Consider the following 19832-nt stretch of genomic DNA (forward strand, 5'->3'; position numbering starts at 1 on the left):
ATGAACACCGGGAAGTTCGCTGTGGATCCTCAGTTAAAATTTGCTTGAACTTTAAACAACGACAACTATTACCGTAAGCTTAATTGGTGAAGGCATTGGCTGTTGTGTACACATTTTGCATTGAAATGTGTAATGGGACAATCTTCGGACTCAAAATAACGGTTTGCCGGACGCGGGCAAAATGAACGCGTTATTATACACCACAATTTCCTTTTGGGTGACTACGTAAAATAATGTGCGTCAACATGACAGCGGTTCGAATTCCCGATGCCTTTCAAGCGCTGTGAGGACTCTGTGCAGCTGGTGTACATGCAATGCAATAGCCCTTTCGCCTTCATTCGTATTATAAATCCCGTCCATTTTGCTTGCGTTTATTCTTCGTAGAATCAGCCACAGAACAGTGTCATCCAGATAAACATATGTTGTTGATTTAGAATAATCCAGGTCGTACGAAAATGCCACAAACAACACCGCGCCTACAGTGAACTTGCATTCCGACAGCTTCACACACAGTCCCCGCGCCGAACGTGCTCGCAGGTGGCGCGTTGTGTCGAGAGTACGGGGAGTTCTGGTTCGGGCTGGTTCGTAGCTAAAATTCTGGTCTTATCTACAGCAAGTAGTGCAATCGAGGCGTAGAAAATCTGCACCGAGCATGCTGAAACTTATCCTCCTCTGACATCATGGAACGCATATCCGCCAGTGATGCGGCGGCAGCGTGATCACGTGCTTACCATAAGTATTGGCAATGGCCGAAGTTCTCCATCCCGTGACGTCAGAGCTTCACGCTGAAGTCTGTTCGAGGGTAATATCTCGCAAAGGACGATATGTAGAAGGATAAGTCCTTTTTCTTAGTGCGCCTGCGTGCACAGTAGACCCCGATTTACGAATTCTCTCACTTTATATGAGCGGAGCTCCCTGGGAAGGTACTTCCCTTTCTCTCAATCCAAATCCATCCATCCGTGCGTCCGTCAGTGTGTATTAATGCGATCCCTGTTTGAATTCTCGATTTAAGGCCACCCATCGCGACGTTGAAGTGCGTTGCTCTAAGAATACTCACTTTGCAGGCATTCCTTGAAAGACCATATGTTTTAGATTGCATCCACTGGTCGTGCGGACACAGCTACATCGGTGCGCAAGAAAGTCTTGCAAACACTAGAAGAAACGACCAGACACCAGAGGTGTACGTAACGCGTTACTAGTAATCAATTACTTTTTTCTGTAATTTTTTAACGTAATCAATTAATTTTGTGAGCAAGTAATTTTCCAAGTAATATGGTTACAATTTTTGGTAATCAATTACTGAGTAATCGATTACTTTTTTAAGCTTCTGTCAACAATGACAACCATTTTCAGCAAGCCAATCTGTTCTTCTGTTCCACCACGAGTTTGACTGAAGCAACGACGCAGAGGTCCCTGCGACGGCCGTCTCTAGTCCACACGTGTTCCATGCACGCCACACTAATATGATAATCACTTAAAACCGCGACCTACTGGAGCAACAGTAAAATAGGTGACTGTATTGATAAATTGTGCGGGCTGAACATAACAATAGTAACAAAACGAAGCGGATGTCTCGATGTTGTTTTAAATGTGTATATAAATCTGTAATAAACGCGTGTATGTGTTTTGTATGTTGCTTTCAAATGTATTTGTGAATTTCACTTATCATGTATGTTGGTGTCTCATTAGCATTTGCAACAAGAGCTGCATGTTTGCACACTGCATGCTTGTTGGCTTTGCTATGGCCCACAATTTAAAAGTAAAGGCAAAAGTAACGCGTTACATTTTTTATCGGTAACGTATTGCATTTTTGATTAAGTAATTTGTAACGGTAAATAATTACTTTTCGCGCAGTAGTAACAGTAATTGTAATCAACTACTTTTTTGAGTAACGTGTACATCTCCGCCTGACACTCCAGGGTCAAAAAGCGTGCGATACAGAAACGTGCGAAACGGTGATATATACGCGCGCTTAAAGGGACTGTAAAGTGAAAAATAACCCCCATATTGTTGCCCACTATCGTGCACAACATCATTGTTTGATAACACACAGAAAGCATTACTTCCCAATTCTGCATATTTTTTACGTATAAATATTTTGAAGATTGCCGGAACATGGACGGTGCTGCCAACGAACGGCGAAAAAGAGCAACTTGGGGTTCGGGTCCAGGGCTCCCAGGGATTGGTCAACCCTTAGCACGTGAGAGTTAATTTTGTAGAGAACAAAGTTAACGCACATTATCTTACAGCTAACCGCCATTTTAAAAATGACGCTCACTTCCATAGTTTCTACATTAATAAAGCGATGATAAAGCATTCAGCTACTTCGCCGCTACGAGCTACGATCCGCCGCGCCATCTTCAAGGCCGTCTGTATCATCGCGTTTATTGTCTACGTCGTGGGTGGTCAAAGTGGTCGCGCGAAGTAGAAAATGGAAGTGAATGACATGCCTGTGGATGCTGTGTCACGTATTCAAGAGACCTACATATGCCTGGCGTAGTTTTGGTGTTCGGGGATGCAAAAATCATCTTCGTTCATCTTCGACGACGGGCGTTTTATATCTACTACAAGATTCCACAGGAGAGTGCGCGAAAACGAATGTGGTTCGAAGCACTTGGCTATTAGATACAGCAGTCGTGTCGTGTGTGCTGAGCTCATTTTGCTGCCGATGAGTACGAAGATGCCGCAGCACGCGAATTGCAAAAACGTTCGAAACAAACTGCCGCTCAGTAACCAGTTATTCTGCTTCACCGAGGTGACGAGCGCACCACAACGTCTCAGGTATGTACAGGTGTCACACATGTATAAATTATAATATAGCAATTCCATTTAACTTATGTTATCCTACTTGTCCCGTACCCAACATTTTCAACATCAACAAATTTGATTTTAAGGGCCTTCCAGTGTTGAAGTGGCGCCAGACTGCTTCGTGTGTGTGTGATCCAAGCACTCAAGTTGACACGACGGTAATAGCTGAAAGCAGGTATGCAAAGTCCACAGATGGAAGCACCAGATCTGTTACGTGTTGCAGACTTCGTGACATTTTTAGAGTCTTTGGACATGTGCAGAAACATTAGTATGACGTCAACAGTAGGAGAAGAAACCGATGAGAACTACTAGCTTCTTTGAAGGGTAGAGGAATACTTTCTGTTGAGGTATAGTTATGACAAAGGAACGCTAATTAATTTTCTATAGATGCATCCTCTACACTTGAATGACCAGTGAAACAGCGAAAGTTCATTGTCTTTGAAGCCAACATACTGGAATTGTTCAAAGTGTGTCACAGCTGCAGTGAGCCATGTAAGGTTACCACATCATATTGGTCCTAAATTTGCAGAGCCCTATCTCAGAGACAATGGTAATTTCTCTTTATTGCTCTCCCAAGATTAATTGCTCCTCTCAGAGATTAATGTAGTCCTCCATGTGTTGCATAGGTACTGCCTTTCTCTGCTCATGCTTTCAGTTTCTTGTTCTGTTGAATAAATATTCAGTTGAGAGTTTGCAGCCATCACGCTGTCTACTGTGTTCGCTCCTCATATACAGGGTGTTCCACGAGAGAGTGTCACGGATTTAAAAAAAATAGCTGTGCATCCTAAAAATCTGGAATCAATTGGGAGAAGCTTATAATCGTTTTTGCCACCTACTCCAGTGGTTTTCATTAATGTGCCTTCTTAATTAGGTTAATTTTGTTAATTGAACTCGAAAATTTGCCAGGGGAATGCCACTTTTTTCTTCCTGATTTCGAAAGTACGGGGTTAAAATACACTACTCCAGTCGAAAGTATGCTTCATAACTCAACATTACAAGGGATATTTGACTGCCGAAAAATCGACGGGTGCGGAAGCGCGCTCGCTGTACTTGCGGCCGCGGCAGTGCTGGCCCCGCCTGGGGAGGGGGAGTGAGGAAAGGGCAACAAGTTTAACGGGAAGCGATAAAAGCACGTTTTTATCTTTTCGTCCTGTTTTTTTCTGTTGCTCCAGCTGAAATTATCAGTGAGCTTCGGGCGAAAGGATTGCCAGTATCAATGTCCTTGCACTCTCGTGCGTCTTAGTGCCTCATTCTTAGGCTTCCTAGGAAGGTTTCGCTTTGTCTCCAAAACCTCCTTTGTGCAGGCACACTTCGGTGCCGCTTTAAAGAGTGTAATATCGGGGATTCGCTACTCCATTGAGGAGAAGACAAACATGATATTGGCACTTGGTGCTACCAACATGAATTTCGACGCTGCTGCTGCATTTTACAGCGAACGATTTTCGAGCGAGAATGCGCCAAGCGCTAGAACAATCCGACGGGTCTACAAAACGCTCAGCGAAAGTGGTTCATTCACGCCACCCGTAAAGCGTCGCCGACCTAGCCAGCATGAAGGCACAATCCTTGCAGCTGTTTCGCAAGACCCGCATGAGAGTGTGCGACGTATTTCCAATGAAACTGGTGTGGCTGCAACAACAGTATGGAGAGTACTTAATCGCGCCAAATATCATCCGTACCACCTGAGTTTGCATCAGGCCCTGCACGACGATGATTTTGCGAAGCGCATCGAGTTCTGCAACTGGGTCCTGGATATGCAGGATGCACAGGGCACTTTCTCTGAAAATGTATTATGGACAGATGAAGCGCATTTTTCACGAGACGCGCAGGTAAACCTGCATAATGCCCACTATTGGAGTACCGGAAACCCTCACTGGATACGTGCAGGAAAATACCAAGTGAAGTGGTCCTTCAACGTTTGGGCAGGAATGTTCAATGGCCGCATGCTTGGACCTGTGTACTACACGGAGAACCTGACTGGACAACGATATGTACAGGAGATTCTCATGAAGACAGTCTCAGACTTTCTGGATGAGCTGCCTCTGAATGAACGCTCCAGAGTGTGGTTTCAGCATGACGGGGCTCCACCGCATTCGTCTTCCAAGGCCACAGACTTCCTGCGCAGTCACTTCGGCGAGAAATGGATCGGTCGCCATGGTCCCGTGCCCTGGCCCCCGTGGTCCCCTGACATCACTCCCCTGGACTTTTTTCTATGGGGCAGGATCAAAGACTCAGTGTATCAGTGCGGATCGAGGTCACCAGAAGAACTTCAAGAGAAGATCACCAGCTTCTGTCGATGCCTTTCGCGAAAGGAGCTTCAGAGTGCCGCGAAGAGTGTGCTATACCGCTGTCAGCTCTGCATCGGCGAGGACGGGAAACATTTTGAACATCTGCTCTAATTGTCTCAGCGTGTAAATAAAATGTTATAGCATGTTTTACAAATACCTGTTGTCAGAGCATGCGTTTCATTTTGTGCTACGTTTTTTGTGCCTTTATTACGCGATCTGCTTCTATCTTCCGCTGACGAAGGAGTCCGTAACGACTCTTTGCATTGTATCCCTTTCACTCATATTAAGAAACGAGCAGTTCTTATTAGCATAAATACCCTGTCGCTTCAAAATGAAAAAGGAAATGAAATGTCTCCTGACACAACCATCTTTTTTGCTGATACAACGGTCTACTGAAATCGAAGCCCTTATCGCAAGGCCCGACGTTATCTGTAGCTGTCAACACGGGCACTTGGTTGAGGAACTTGTTTCAATGCAGACTTCTTTTTTTTTTTTTTATCTCCATCTATCTCGCTTTCCCTCTCGTACAGAGGGTGGGCGACTGGGCGGGGCCAGCACTGCCGCGGCCGCAAGTACAGCGAGCGCGCTTCCGCACCCGTCGATTTTTCGGCAGTCAAATATCCCTTGTAATGTTGAGTTATGAAGCATACTTTTGACTGGAGTAGTGTATTTTAACCCCGTACTTTCGAAATCAGGAAGAAAAAAGTGGCATTCCCCTGGCAAATTTTCGAGTTCAATTGACAAAATTAACCTAATTAAGAAGGCCCATTAATGAAAACCACTGGAGTAGGTGGCAAAAACGATTATAAGCTTCTCCCAATTGATTCCAGATTTTTAGGATGCACAGCTATTTTTAAAAAAATCCGTGACACTCTCTCGTGGAACACCCTGTATATTGATGTGCTATAACGGTATAGCACATCAACATGCCGGCAACCTACCAACAACAACCGAACAACCTTGCGTAGTCCTCCTTTTGGGTGGAACATGATGTGGTAACATCCACATATCTCAAATTTTAGTCGACGGAGATTTTCTGTTTTTGTACAACCTTCATTGTACGTTTCTTTTGTCTCACTTAGCACATGCGAAGAAAAGTTCTCATCTTCATGAAGATGACAGGTCATTGTTGGATCCATCTGCAGCATTATTGTTCCTGTAACCTTTTCATCAACAGAGAATACAGAAGTGCACAAATGGTAAAATATAACTTGCTTGTTAAATTCAAAAGGGAAAGACGAAACTGTTTATACTTCCCTTGTTTATTTTGTTGCAGGTTTTACGACTCTATCAAGTACGTCAAAACATCAGAGGGCAGGAAGTCCTACTCTGTTTCCTAAATCTCTGGACAATAAAAAAGAAAGATATAGTAGTTTGAGTTGTGACAAAATGTTGCTTCTGCTCTTATATTATATTTCAATTAAATGTTACGACGCGTTTGTCGTGTACACTGAAGCCAGTTTCAATTTGCAGGGCTGTCAAAAGTACTTTACAAAAGTACATCTCAATTACAGTAACAGAGAACTTATGCAATAAATTATTAGCCATTTTGGAGTACTATGCACACCAATGCTGCATGGTTAACTTGAACCCAGATAAGGGGTTGCTAATACTTGAAGTCAGCCCTCAAGTCCTTCTTTACAAATGTTAGTTGGTGACGTGATAATGAATCAGTTACAAGTACTCTTTTTAGCAAAACAGAGTTAATTAAGTGTTAAATCCCAATCTCGGTTCAAATATTAATTGGCATTTGGAAACGCGGTCAATAAGAAGTATATTAAAAGGTTATAAACACAGTTCAGCTGAATGACACTGAGGAAAATTGTCTTATTTTCTCCTCATATATACAAGACGTAAGTAATCTACAAACACAGATATGCCCCCAGGTTGCTTAACCCTCCAGGAACAAACTAATAATTATAATATGTTGTGGCTGCAAAGAAAAAGCAATGAGAAAAACTTGTAGCAAGCAAGAAATGGAAATTTGCTGAAATCAACATTTCTAGAGGTCTGCACACTGGTGGGGAAAGCATCCCTAATAGCAGGTACGAAGAATACTTTCTATCGTACTTTCTCAGAGCACCCCATATCCTTCTTGTGAATAACCGACAGGTGACGCAATTTCTTGCAGAAATAAGGGTTTTCCGTCCAGTTTGCCGTTCAAGTAGCGCGTAAAGACCACACGGCGCTGCCGCATATGTTGCCATGCTCTTCGGTTTATCGGATGTATGTAAAAGACACTAGTAGTAGGGGGCCTTGTCCAGGAAACTTGGGGTCCAGTTAGAGACATGGGTGTCTGGTTCGAACCCCACAGCGTCAGGGACACCGTCGCGTGTGCGGAGGGCGCGGCGCCTGTGCGGAGGGTTGTCCGAGCGCTTATCGGCGGGGGGAGGGCTGCGTGCGCGCTTACTAGCTCACATTTTTCAGCCTGGGCCAACTTCTTTCGTCATTTTTCAATCTGCGCCGACTTTTTTCGCGCCTTTTTCCCGTGCGCGACAGGCGGCGCTCGGGTGGAGGCTCTTACCGGTGGGCGGAGCGTGGCCGGTGGGTTGCGTGAGCGCTTACTTGCTCACATTTTTCAGCCTGGGCCGACTTCTTTCATCATTTTTCAATCTGTGTCGACTTCAATCGCAATTTATTTCCCGCTACAGCAGGTGTGCAGTAGGCGATTTACATGCAAAGGATAGCCATACACAAAAGTACAAGTGAAAATATATTTATTAAAGTCATTACTGTCAGGAATTATGTTATGACTCCATGTGAAGGAGAAAAACTCAGCCAAAAAATCTGATGCAATAGCATTGATGTGGTATTTTATTAGTGATAATCACGCAAGTTTTCAATTAAACAGAAGGAGTAGCACATTTTAATAAAAGAAGATATTTTTAATCAATATGATTACAATCAAAATTAAAAGTTTTATTATAAAAAGTCTAACATGACCACCATAGCGGAGTTTTAATTACATAGTTCTAATATGTAACTTCATGCACAACATCTAATATTCCATTATGATACATTTAATAAAAAAATTATTTTTTATTCAATATAATTACAATCAAAAATTAAAAGTTTTATTATAAAAAGTCTAACATTATTATACGTGACCACCATAGCGGAGTTTTATTTACATAGTTCTAATATGTAACTTCATGCACAACAGCTAATATTCCATTATGATACATTTAATCAAAGAATATATTTTTAATCAATATAATTACAATCAAAAATTAAAAGTTTTATTATAAAAAGTCTAACATTATTATACGTGACCACCATAGTGGAGCTTTAATCACAAGTGCCGATAGATGTATGTGAACAGCAGAGAACCTGGAAGACCATGGGACACGAACACAAGAGGAAATAAAATCTATAACACTACAAAGAAGATATTCTTAATCAAAACAACAGAGGAGGAGAATAATCTATCATTTTAACTATCATAAAATCATCCTCGTGACTTCCCCATACAATTTTCGTTCTAAGAGACACTACAAACCTTACTTTGTTTTATGAATTCAACACAGAAAATATATTAAAAAAATGAACTTCAACACATAGCACGCTCCCAGCCAACAATCAGCTCTAATAATATCTGCCCTGATTTGTTGAAGACAGGAGGCGTACACCTGACAGCTATGAACATTTTCGAGCACAATAGGGAAGATTATTCCAACATTACACAATTAATCAATTTCTTATTAAGTAAACAGCATAGACATACGGAAATAATGAGAAAAACCATCAACAGGTAATAGAGAACCAAAACACATCACATAAACAACAGACACATGCAGGAAAATAAATGAAAAATAATCTATCAAAACGATCAACATGCACGGATGAATGGCAGAGAAACACTTTGAACAGTACATGATGAATAATTTAATACAGCACAGAGCTCACGCTGAATAGCAGAGAGACAATCTAAACGGCACATCTGCCAACATGTAAACAACAGACAGGAAAATATTACTGAATCAAGATCAACAGGTAATAGAGAGCCAAAAGGATAAATAGTTGAAGAACAATCTAACAAAACAAGAAACATGCACGGATGAATAGCAGAGAAACACTCTAAATGGTGCATCTACCAACGGTAAACAACAGACACATGCAGGAAAATAATTGAAAAAGAATCAATCAAAACGATAAACATGCACGGATGAATAGCAGAGAAACGCTTTGAACGATGCATCTGCCAACATGTAAACAACACACCGGAAAATAATAGCGAAACAAACTATCAAACATTACAATTTGAAATAATATATCTTTTGAACTATCATAAAATCAACCTTGCGAGCTAACAATATAGAATTTTCATCCTACTCAGGCACTATAAACATTACCTTGACAGAGCTATCCAAACATGCACCCACCAGCTATGCTTTACAATAATTACAACCAGACTTGAGACCAGGCGGGGTCGCTCTCTCCCTCTATGCAGCCCAGTGGGGTCACTCTCTCCATCTATACAGCCCAAGCATGGAACCTGTTGTCAATCTGTGGCGGTGGGGAAATCCTCTCTCTTTTTCACATTCTTTTCTCCAAAAGGAAATATTCTTAGGATCGGTGTACAGAGACGAATTTTTTATTGATCGCCAAATAGACATTGGAATTATTCGACTCTCAAGAACACAATAAGAATTCTATCAAAAACAATAGAATGCAAAAAACCTAAGAATAGACTTTCTAAGCAAACGAGAAAATATTATCGGTGCAAACAATACTCAACGAGAAACGTTGCATTTAATGTATTTCAGATCAGACACAACTATTAGACAATCATTATTCTCAACTCACAAAATATCAATCGAGTGAAAGTCAAGTTTATTCAATGACAGAAGCAATACTCATTCGAAAACGAGAATCAAATTTAATTACGTCGTTTTATGTTAACTTTGCAATACATGCAGAAGCCACAAACAACTCATCTGAAATGCAAATTATTGTGTTTGCTATAGCGGAAATCACCGCACACAACATTCCAATCTAGTAGAATATTTTTATTAATATCAATCGAGTGATCATCTGAAACATAGTCAAAGCAGTAATTAATTTAGGTAAACATTTTCCTAACCAAGTGTGCAAATACATCACAGAAACACATCTTTTTCATTGAGGACCCAATAGTGGAAACAAAATATCAATCGAGTGAAAGTCAAGTTTATTGAATGACAGAAACAATACTCATTCGAAAACGAGAATCAAATTTAATTACGTCGTTTTATGTTAACTTTGCAATACATGCAGAAGCCACAAACAACTCATCTGAAATGCAAATTATTGTGTTTGCTACAACGAAAATCAACGCACACAACATTCCAATCTAGTAGAATATTTTTATTAATATCAATCGAGTGATCATCTGAAACATAGTCAAAGCAGTAATTAATTTAGGCAAACATTTTCCTAACCAAGTGTGCAAATATACATCACAGAAACACGTCTTTTTCATTCAGGACCCACTAATGGAAACGAAGTGAGAGAGTTCCCGTACACATTCGTTTAGGTTACGCCCTGCAGGGAGTAGGGGAATCCAAACAACGGTCTTGGTATACAAAGCTGTAAACCGACTCCAGCAAGTCAAGTTAGGGAAGGATGGGCTCTAGCGCTGTCTTGTACATAGAATCACTGAAAGCAAACATTTTTTTCCTTACACATCACATCTTTTTGTAAATTGAATTTCATAATTCTCACGGCAGGTGGAACATTCTAAACGCGATAATAAATTTTTAATAAATAAAATTACCACCAATATGATTTAATTAAATGTCGAGGCGCACTACAAAACAGAACAGACAATTGCTATACATTGATGAGATGGACGGATTTTGTACTCGTTACATACGTCATGGGAGGACCTGATAAATAGCTGCTTCGAAAAGGAGGAGCCGCGAAACGATTCATTTATCGCTGCATTTCAATACGTCCTAGACATGGTAGTATTCGGAGATATGGCACAAATTATGGAATTCAAGATGCGAGAACTTGTATGTCGAATCTACAATAGTTATAAAAATATTTGCACGTCAACATCGGAAGGACCGTTTGGATTGATGGTGGAGTTTTTCAGGTTTGCTAACGAAGAATTGAAACACACTAGACCAAACGTAATTGTAATCATTGCAATGGGCATTGCATTAATCAAGAAAGCAATCAGATCAAATTATCATATACAAGCAGTCTATATCGCACGATTCATTACGGATTTGTTGAAATTACACCGAACGGTTGAAATGGAAAGTACATAAAAAATCTTATCACGTGGTATATTCCACCCTAGAACCTCTATACATTTATTTTATTCTACCAGTCAAGGATGTCGAATGAACAGAAGTTCAATATTGTCGTGCAAGGTCTGATGTATCATCACTTATTGAAACTCAACAAACATATCAATTGCGGTGGGCCACCGGACGATTTTCATCTAATACTCTCTTGTACGCCATTCAAGAATCTTCATACAAAGAAAGGAAGCATCAATAAGAGACTGTGCAAGTTCGTCGCAACAAAGTGCAAGTTGTTGAAGCAATACAAACACGGCGTCAACATATCACCTGCGTTAATCAACGCTGGATTCAAGCGCCCAATAATCAGAATAAATTACTTGATGTCTTCGGAATTCATCAATCAAGACAACAAACGAAAACTTCGGAGTTTGGAATAGAATTGTAATTTATCGAAATAAACAAGTGTATAATTGAAATAATAATTGTATTCTTTGTCATCATTGTAATATATTCTACACAGCGCAACGAAAACAGCTTATGACCAGGTTGAAGATTGCTAAGGAGACACTATGTACAAGGATCTTCGCATGGAATCAGCGCTGGCAATCAAAGAGATTTTTAGACGACCACACTCTATACAACACCGACACCCGAAGGAAAGAATTGTAGAAGAATCGATAATAGAAATTTAGAGGCATGTTACATCAATCTTTGTTTACAAAGAGGATCACTAATATTTTGCGAAACCTTATTTTACGAGTTAAATTGCACAGTGTATATATTTTCTCAAACTATTGGACAGTTGACAATACTATATTGAAAGGAATCTGTTATCAAATGACGCGAAGGTGGAGTCTACAATTCTAATCATCATAACATGCGGCACACAATTCCAATAAGATTTTGGGGGAATCGAATCACACAACTGTCATCAGAAATGTTTAATTGCTATACAATGAAGATGAGCACTATGCATCAGATATGTAATTATAATAAGTAAATATTCCTTTTGCAAACTTAACCAAAGCAGCACCCATAAACAGAGCTCCAATTCACAGAATGTATCCGAGGTTTTTCATTAGCCATACTGAAAAACTATGAGTCTGTTCATTATGTCACGGCATATGAGGCACTACAAATGGGAAGGGCATACTTTAATTTTAGAAGATTTTAGCTCATAATGAAACAAAACGCAAACACCAAAGGTTCTTGTTAAAATTTCAAAGTCAAAACTGTATACTCTTTCTTACAATTTTGTAATATATAGATTAAAAAGCTGTCTATATAGTCACACGTTGTATACAATATATTTGTTTGTACATTAATGGATAAAATTTATCAGATCACATTCCGGAGCAGTGCTGACTATCGGTAAGTGTTTAATTAAAACTTGAACTGCTGCCGCAATTTACGAACTGAGTTGTAGAAAGTGTAATTTCACGGCTTTAGCTGGCTCACTTTGATACGCGAAGGTTTTAAGAACTCTTTCACGATGACAAAGAATTTAATCGAGTGTATTGTAAAAGTTACGAATATTTTTCGAACGAAATTTACTTAAAACTCGAAGAAATGGTCATCCGCGTCGTCGAACCCGTTTCCGGAAGAAAGCAACACGCTAGCGTGCGGTACCGTGTTAACGCGTCGGGCGCAGAATCGCGTTCGGTTTCGGGTACGGCATTCGGGAAAGGCGGCCCGGCGTGTTGCCGAAACGCATTCGACGACGCGGATGACCATTTCTTCGAGTTTTAAGTAAATTTCGTTCGAAAAATATTCGTAACTTTTACAATACACTCGATTAAATTCTTTGTCATCGTGAAAGAGTTCTTAAAACCTTCGCGTATCAAAGTGAGCCAGCTAAAGCCGTGAAATTACACTTTCTACAACTCAGTTCGTAAATTGCAGCAGCAGTTCAAGTTTTAATTAAACACTTACCGATAGTCAGCACTGCTCCGGAATGTGATCTGATAAATTTTATCCATTAATGTACAAACAAATATATTGTATACAATGTGTGACTATATAGACAGCTTTTTAATCTATATATTAAAAAATTGTAAGAAAGAGTATACAGTTTTGACTTTGAAATTTTAACAAGAACCTTTGGTGTTTGCGTTTTGTTTCATTATGAGCTAAAATCTTCTAAAATTAAAGTATGCCCTTCCCATTTGTAGTGCCTCATATGCCGTGACATAATGAATAGACTCATAGTTTTTCAGTATGGCTAATGAAAAACCTCGGATACATTCTGTGAATTGGAGCTCTGTTTATGGGTGCTGCTTTGGTTAAGTTTGCAAAAGGAATATTTACTTATTATAATTACATATCTTATGCATACTGCTCATCTTCATTGTATAGCAATTAAACATTTCTGATGACAGTTGTGTGATTCGATTCTCCCAAAATCTTATTGGAATTGTGTGCCGCATGTTATGATGATTAGAATTGTAGACTCCGCCTTCGCGTCATTTGATAACAGATTCCTTTCAATATGGTATTGTCAACTGTCCAATAGTTTGAGAAAATATATACACTGTGCAATTTAACTCGTAAAATAAGCTTTCGCAAAATATTAGTGATCCTCTTTGTAAACAAAGATTGATGTAACATGCCTCTAAATTTCTATTATCGATTCTTCTACAATTCTTTCCTTCGGGTGTCGGTGTTGTATAGAGTGTGGTCGTGTAAAAATCTCTTTGATTGCCACCGCTGATTCCATGCGAAGATCCTTGTACATAGTGTCTCCTTAGCAATCTTCAACCTGGTCATAAGCTGTTTTCGTTGTGCTGTGTAGAATACATTACAATGATGACAAAGAATACAATTATTATTTCAATTACACACTTGTTTATTTCGATAAATTACAATTCTATTCCAAACTCCGAAGTTTTCGTTTGTTGTCTTGATTGATGAATTCCGAAGACATCAAGTAATTTATTCTGATTATTGGGCGCTTGAATCCAGCGTTGATTAACGCAGGTGATATGTTGTCGCCGTGTTTGTATTGCTTCAACAACTTGCACTTTGTTGCGACGAACTTGCACAGTCTCTTATTGATGCTTCCTTTCTTTGTATGAAGATTCTTGAATGGCGTACAAGAGAGTATTAGATGAAAATCGTCCGGTGGCCCACCGCAATTGATATGTTTGTTGAGTTTCAATAAGTGATGATACATCAGACCTTGCACGACAATATTGAACTTCTGTTCATTCGACATCCTTGACTGGTAGAATAAAATAAATGTATAGAGGTTCTAGGGTGGAATATACCACGTGATAAGATTTTTTATGTACTTTCCATTTCAACCGTTAGGTGTAATTTCAACAAATCCGTAATGAATCGTGCGATATAGACTGCTTGTATATGATAATTTGATCTGATTGCTTTCTTGATTAATGCAATGCCCATTGCAATGATTACAATTACGTTTGGTCTAGTGTATTTCAATTCTTCGTTAGCAAACCTCAAAAACTCCACCATCAATCCAAACGGTCCTTCCGATGTTGACGTGCAAATATTTTTATAACTATTGTAGATTCGACATACAAGTTCTCGCATCTTGAATTCCATAATTTGTGCCATATCTCCGAATACGACCATGTCTAGGACGTATAGGGACCGTGCGACACCTAAAGGAGGCGCGCTGCTCCGTCGCGACAGCGCCGCCAGTGGCGGTCTTGGAAGTATCCGACGTGATACCACGCCGCCCGTTCTATGCATTCTCAAGTGGAACCGTAGCTTGCGTGGCGACCGCCGTAATTAGAAGGGCTAATTTTCGAAGTGCAAATAATGTGGAACCTTTCTGGGGCGCGAACGAAGAGAATGGAGACAAACTACACAGAAGCAACCACCGTATTTATAATGTATGTAACAGTAGAGTATCGCCTGTTGCGATGAAACTCCCCACTCTTCAAGGCCGAAAATAAAGTTGTTGTTTGTATGTAACAGTGCGTAAGGAGAACAGCCACTCGCGTCCGTCTGGTCAAAACACCTGTAAGTGCTACGTCGAGAGGATGGTTATTTGACGCCTCACAAAATCCTGACTTGCTCGTGAAGGCTATATACGTGTATTTCTCTGACTCCAGCCATTTGTAATATCATGTTTTTGACTGCGTCTTGTATTCCTTACGTCCTCTTTGCACACTTTACAGCTTCGTCACTGAAATCTACATCGTGCTTCCGTTTTATCCATACAAATAAACACGTAAGGTCACAACTTATTGTCTGAACTTGTACTGCAGTTTTTCCAGTATCTTCAGATACAATAACGCTAAAGAGATCCTCAAAGAAGAAATTATATGAGTTTATACCTCGGCTATACCGCCGTAGGCTTGCGGCACGGCAGCTGTGAAATGGTCGGTGCGTAAATACTAAACCTTTTGGACAATGTAGAACTTCCGTTCTCTCTGTGAGACTCGTCAACCAGATTACCGGCAGCAATATCGGCTCTGGGCACTGGCGATGAAACACCTCAATCATTATCTCGAAATAGGTTGCCGTTTGGTCGGTGCATTTGACGGTGATACAGTATCCAGCGGCGTTTCACCGTCACGAAAGTGGCAGCTGTAATCATTGATCATTTTGCAGGTCCTCATTCAGTTTCATTGAAACTAGAACAAAAGAAATAGAATATATTCGCTCATGTTGTGCACACCTTATGCAATGGCCGAACGCGCGTCACAAACGCTATTCGCTGCGAGTCTAGTGCTCTCGGTGGTATTGGAAGCATAGAAATCACGAGAAATGAAACATCTGGTCCCTAATGAAGAGTTCTTTTAGGTGCTGGCACAGTTAGCGATGCAACAGTTCCAGCGTGGCAAAAAAAGACTCCCACACTTCACATGTAAACAAAGCTGGCTACCCGGCGGCTATCACGCAAGGTACTTTCTCCGGAGGCCGCATCGCGGCGCCACCAGTTTGTCGCACAGTCCCTATTGAAATGCAGCGATAAATGAATCGTTTCGCGGCTCCTCCTTTTCGAAGCAGCTTTTTATCAGGTCCTCCCATGACGTATGGTAACGAGTACAAAATCCGTCCATCTCTTCAATGTATAGCAATTGTCTGTTCTGTTTTGTAGTGCGCCTCGACATTTAATTAAATCATATTGGTGGTAATTTTATTTATTAAAAATTTATCATCGCGTTTAGAATGTTCCACCTGCCGTGAGAATTATGAAATTCAATTTACAAAAAGATGTGATGTGTAAGGAAAAAAATGTTTGCTTTCAGTGATTCTATGTACAAGACAGCGCTAGAGCCCATCCTTCCCTAACTTGACTTGCTGGAGTCGGTTTATAGCTTTGTATACCAAGACCGTTGTTTGGATTCCCCTACTCCCTGCAGGGCGTAACCTAAACGAATGTGTACGGGAACTCTCTCACTTCGTTTCCATTAGTGGGTCCTGAATGAAAAAGACGTGTTTCTGTGATGTATATTTGCACACTTGGTTAGGAAAATGTTTGCCTAAATTAATTACTGCTTTGACTATGTTTCAGATGATCACTCGATTGATATTAATAAAAAGATTCTACTAGATTGGAATGTTGTGTGCGTTGATTTTCGTTGTAGCAAACACAATAATTTGCATTTCAGATGAGTTGTTTGTGGCTTCTGCATGTATTGCAAAGTTAACATAAAACGACGTAATTAAATTTGATTCTCGTTTTCGAATGAGTATTGTTTCTGTCATTGAATAAACTTGACTTTCACTCGATTGATATTTTGTTTCCACTATTGGGTCCTCAATGAAAAAGATGTGTTTCTGTGATGTATTTGCACACTTGGTTAGGAAAATGTTTGCCTAAATTAATTACTGCTTTGACTATGTTTCAGATGATCACTCGATTGATATTAATAAAAATATTCTACTAGATTGGAATGTTGTGTGCGGTGATTTCCGCTATAGCAAACACAATAATTTGCATTTCAGATGAGTTGTTTGTGGCTTCTGCATGTATTGCAAAGTTAACATAAAACGACGTGATTAAATTTGATTCTCGTTTTCGAATGAGTATTGCTTCTGTCATTGAATAAACTTGACTTTCACTCGATTGATATTTTGTGAGTTGAGAATAATGATTGTCTAATAGTTGTGTCTGATCTGAAATACATTAAATGCAACGTTTCTCGTTGAGTATTGTTTGCACCGATAATATTTTCTCGTTTGCTTAGAAAGTCTATTCTTAGATTTTTTGCATTCTATTGTTTTTGATAGAATTCTTATTGTGTTCTTGAGAGTCGAATAAATTCCAATGTCTATTTGGCGATCAATAAAAAATTCGTCTCTGTACACCGATCCTAAAAATATTTCCTTTTGGAGAAAAGAATGTGAAAAAGAGAGAGGATTTCCCCACCGCCACAGATTGACAACAGGTTCCATGCTTGGGCTGTATAGATGGAGAGAGTGACCCCACCGGGCTGCATAGAGGGAGAGAGTGACCCCGCCTGGTCTCAAGTCTGGTTGTAATTATTGTAAAGCATAGCTGTGGTGCATGTTTGGATAGCTCTGTCAAGGTAATGTTTATAGTGCCTGAGTAGGGTGAAAATTCTATATTGTTAGCTCGCAAGGTTGATTTTATGGTAGTTCAAAAGATATATTATTTCAAATTGTAATGTTTGATAGTTGGTTTCGCTATTATTTTCCGGTGTGTTGTTTACATGTTGGCAGATGCATCTTTCAAAGCATTTCTCTGCTATTCATCCGTGCATGTTTATCGTTTTGATTGATTCTTTTTCAATTATTTTCCTGCATGTGTCTGTTGTTTACCGTTGGTAGATGCACCATTTAGAGTGTTTCTCTGCTATTCATCCGTGCATGTTTCTTGTTTTGTTAGATTGTTCTTCAACTATTTATCCTTTTGGCTCTCTATTAGCTGTTGATCTTGTTTCAGTAATATTTTCCTGTCTGTTGTTTACATGTTGGCAGATGTGCCGTTTAGATTGTTTCTCTGCTATTCAGCGTGAGCTCTGTGCTGTATTAAATTATTCATCATGTACTGTTCAAAGTGTTTCTCTGCCATTCATCCGTGCATGTTGATCGTTTTGATAGATTATTTTTCATTTATTTTCCTGCATGTGTCTGTTGTTTATGTGATGTGTTTTGGTTCTCTATTACCTGTTGATCGTTTTTCTCATTATTTCCGTATGTCTATGCTGTTTACTTAATAAGAAATTGATTAATTGTGTAATGTTGGAATAATCTTCCCTATTGTGCTCGAAAATGTTCATAGCTGTCAGGTGTATGCCTCCCGTCTTCAACAAATCAGGGCAGATATTATTAGAGCTGATTGTTGGCTAGGAGCGTGCTATGTGTTGAAGTTCATTTTTTTAATATATTTTCTGTGTTGAATTCATAAAACAAAGTAAGGTTTGTAGTGTCTCTTAGAACGAAAATTGTATGGGGAAGTCACGAGGATGATTTTATGATAGTTAAAATGATAGATTATTCTCCTCCTCTGTTGTTTTGATTAAAATATCTTCTTTGTAGTGTTATAGATTTTATTTCCTCTTGTGTTCATGTCCCATGGTCTTCCAGGTTCTCTGCTGTTCACATACATCTATCGGCACTTGTAATTAAAGCTCCACTATGGTGGTCACGTATAATAATGTTAGACTTTTTATAATAAAACTTTTAATTTTTGATTGTAATTATATTGATTAAAAATATATTCTTTGATTAAATGTATCATAATGGAATATTAGCTGTTGTGCATGAAGTTACATATTAGAACTATGTAATTAAAACTCCGCTATGGTGGTCATGTTAGACTTTTTATAATAAAACTTTTAATTTTGATTGTAATCATATTGATTAAAAATATTTTCTTTTATTAAAATGTGCTACTCCTTCTGTTTAATTGAAAACTTGCGTGATTATCACTAATAAAATACCACATCAATGCTATTGCATCAGATTTTTTGGCTGAGTTTTTCTCCTTCACATGGAGTCATAACATAATTCCTGACACTAATTACTTTAATAAATATATTTTCACTTGTACTTTTGTGTATGGCTATCCTTTGCATGTAAATCGCCTACTGCACACCTGCTGTAGCGGGAAATAAATTGCGATTGAAGTCGACACAGATTGAAAAATGATGAAAGAAGTCGGCCCAGGCTGAAAAATGTGAGCAAGTAAGCGCTCACGCAACCCACCGGCCACGCTCCGCCCACCGGTAAGAGCCTTCACCCGAGCGCCGCCTGTCGCGCACGGGAAAAAGGCGCGAAAAAAGTCGGCGCAGATTGAAAAATGACGAAAGAAGTTGGCCCAGGCTGAAAAATGTGAGCTAGTAAGCGCGCACGCAGCCCTCCCCCCGCCGATAAGCGCTCGGACAACCCTCCGCACAGGCGCCGCGCCCTCCGCACACGCGACGGTGTCCCTGACGCTGTGGGGTTCGAACCAGACACCCATGTCTCTAACTGGACCCCAAGTTGCCTGGACAAGGCCCCCTACTACTGACACTTGCAGTACTTCGGTTTCAAACCACAGAATTTCGAAATATTTGTT

The 19832-nt window shown here is 39.8% G+C and overlaps 1 protein-coding gene across 1 annotated transcript; it reads left to right on the top strand.

Moving 5' to 3' along the window:
• The first annotated feature begins 4181 nt into the window (after positions 1-4181).
• On the top strand, positions 4182-5204 carry LOC135366986 (histone-lysine N-methyltransferase SETMAR-like). The gene has a single exon (XM_064600064.1). The coding sequence runs from the start codon at positions 4182-4184 to the stop codon at positions 5202-5204; it is 1023 nt and encodes a 340-aa protein (XP_064456134.1).
• The last annotated feature ends 14628 nt before the right edge of the window (positions 5205-19832 follow it).

Source organism: Ornithodoros turicata, chromosome 1, assembly GCF_037126465.1.
Source record: "Ornithodoros turicata isolate Travis chromosome 1, ASM3712646v1, whole genome shotgun sequence".
Classification (NCBI taxonomy): domain Eukaryota; kingdom Metazoa; phylum Arthropoda; class Arachnida; order Ixodida; family Argasidae; genus Ornithodoros; species Ornithodoros turicata.

Bases quoted from the DNA above. Each gene is read 5' to 3' on its own strand.
- LOC135366986 (XM_064600064.1), top strand. From the start codon at position 4,182: ATGATATTGGCACTTGGTGCTACCAACATGAATTTCGACGCTGCTGCT.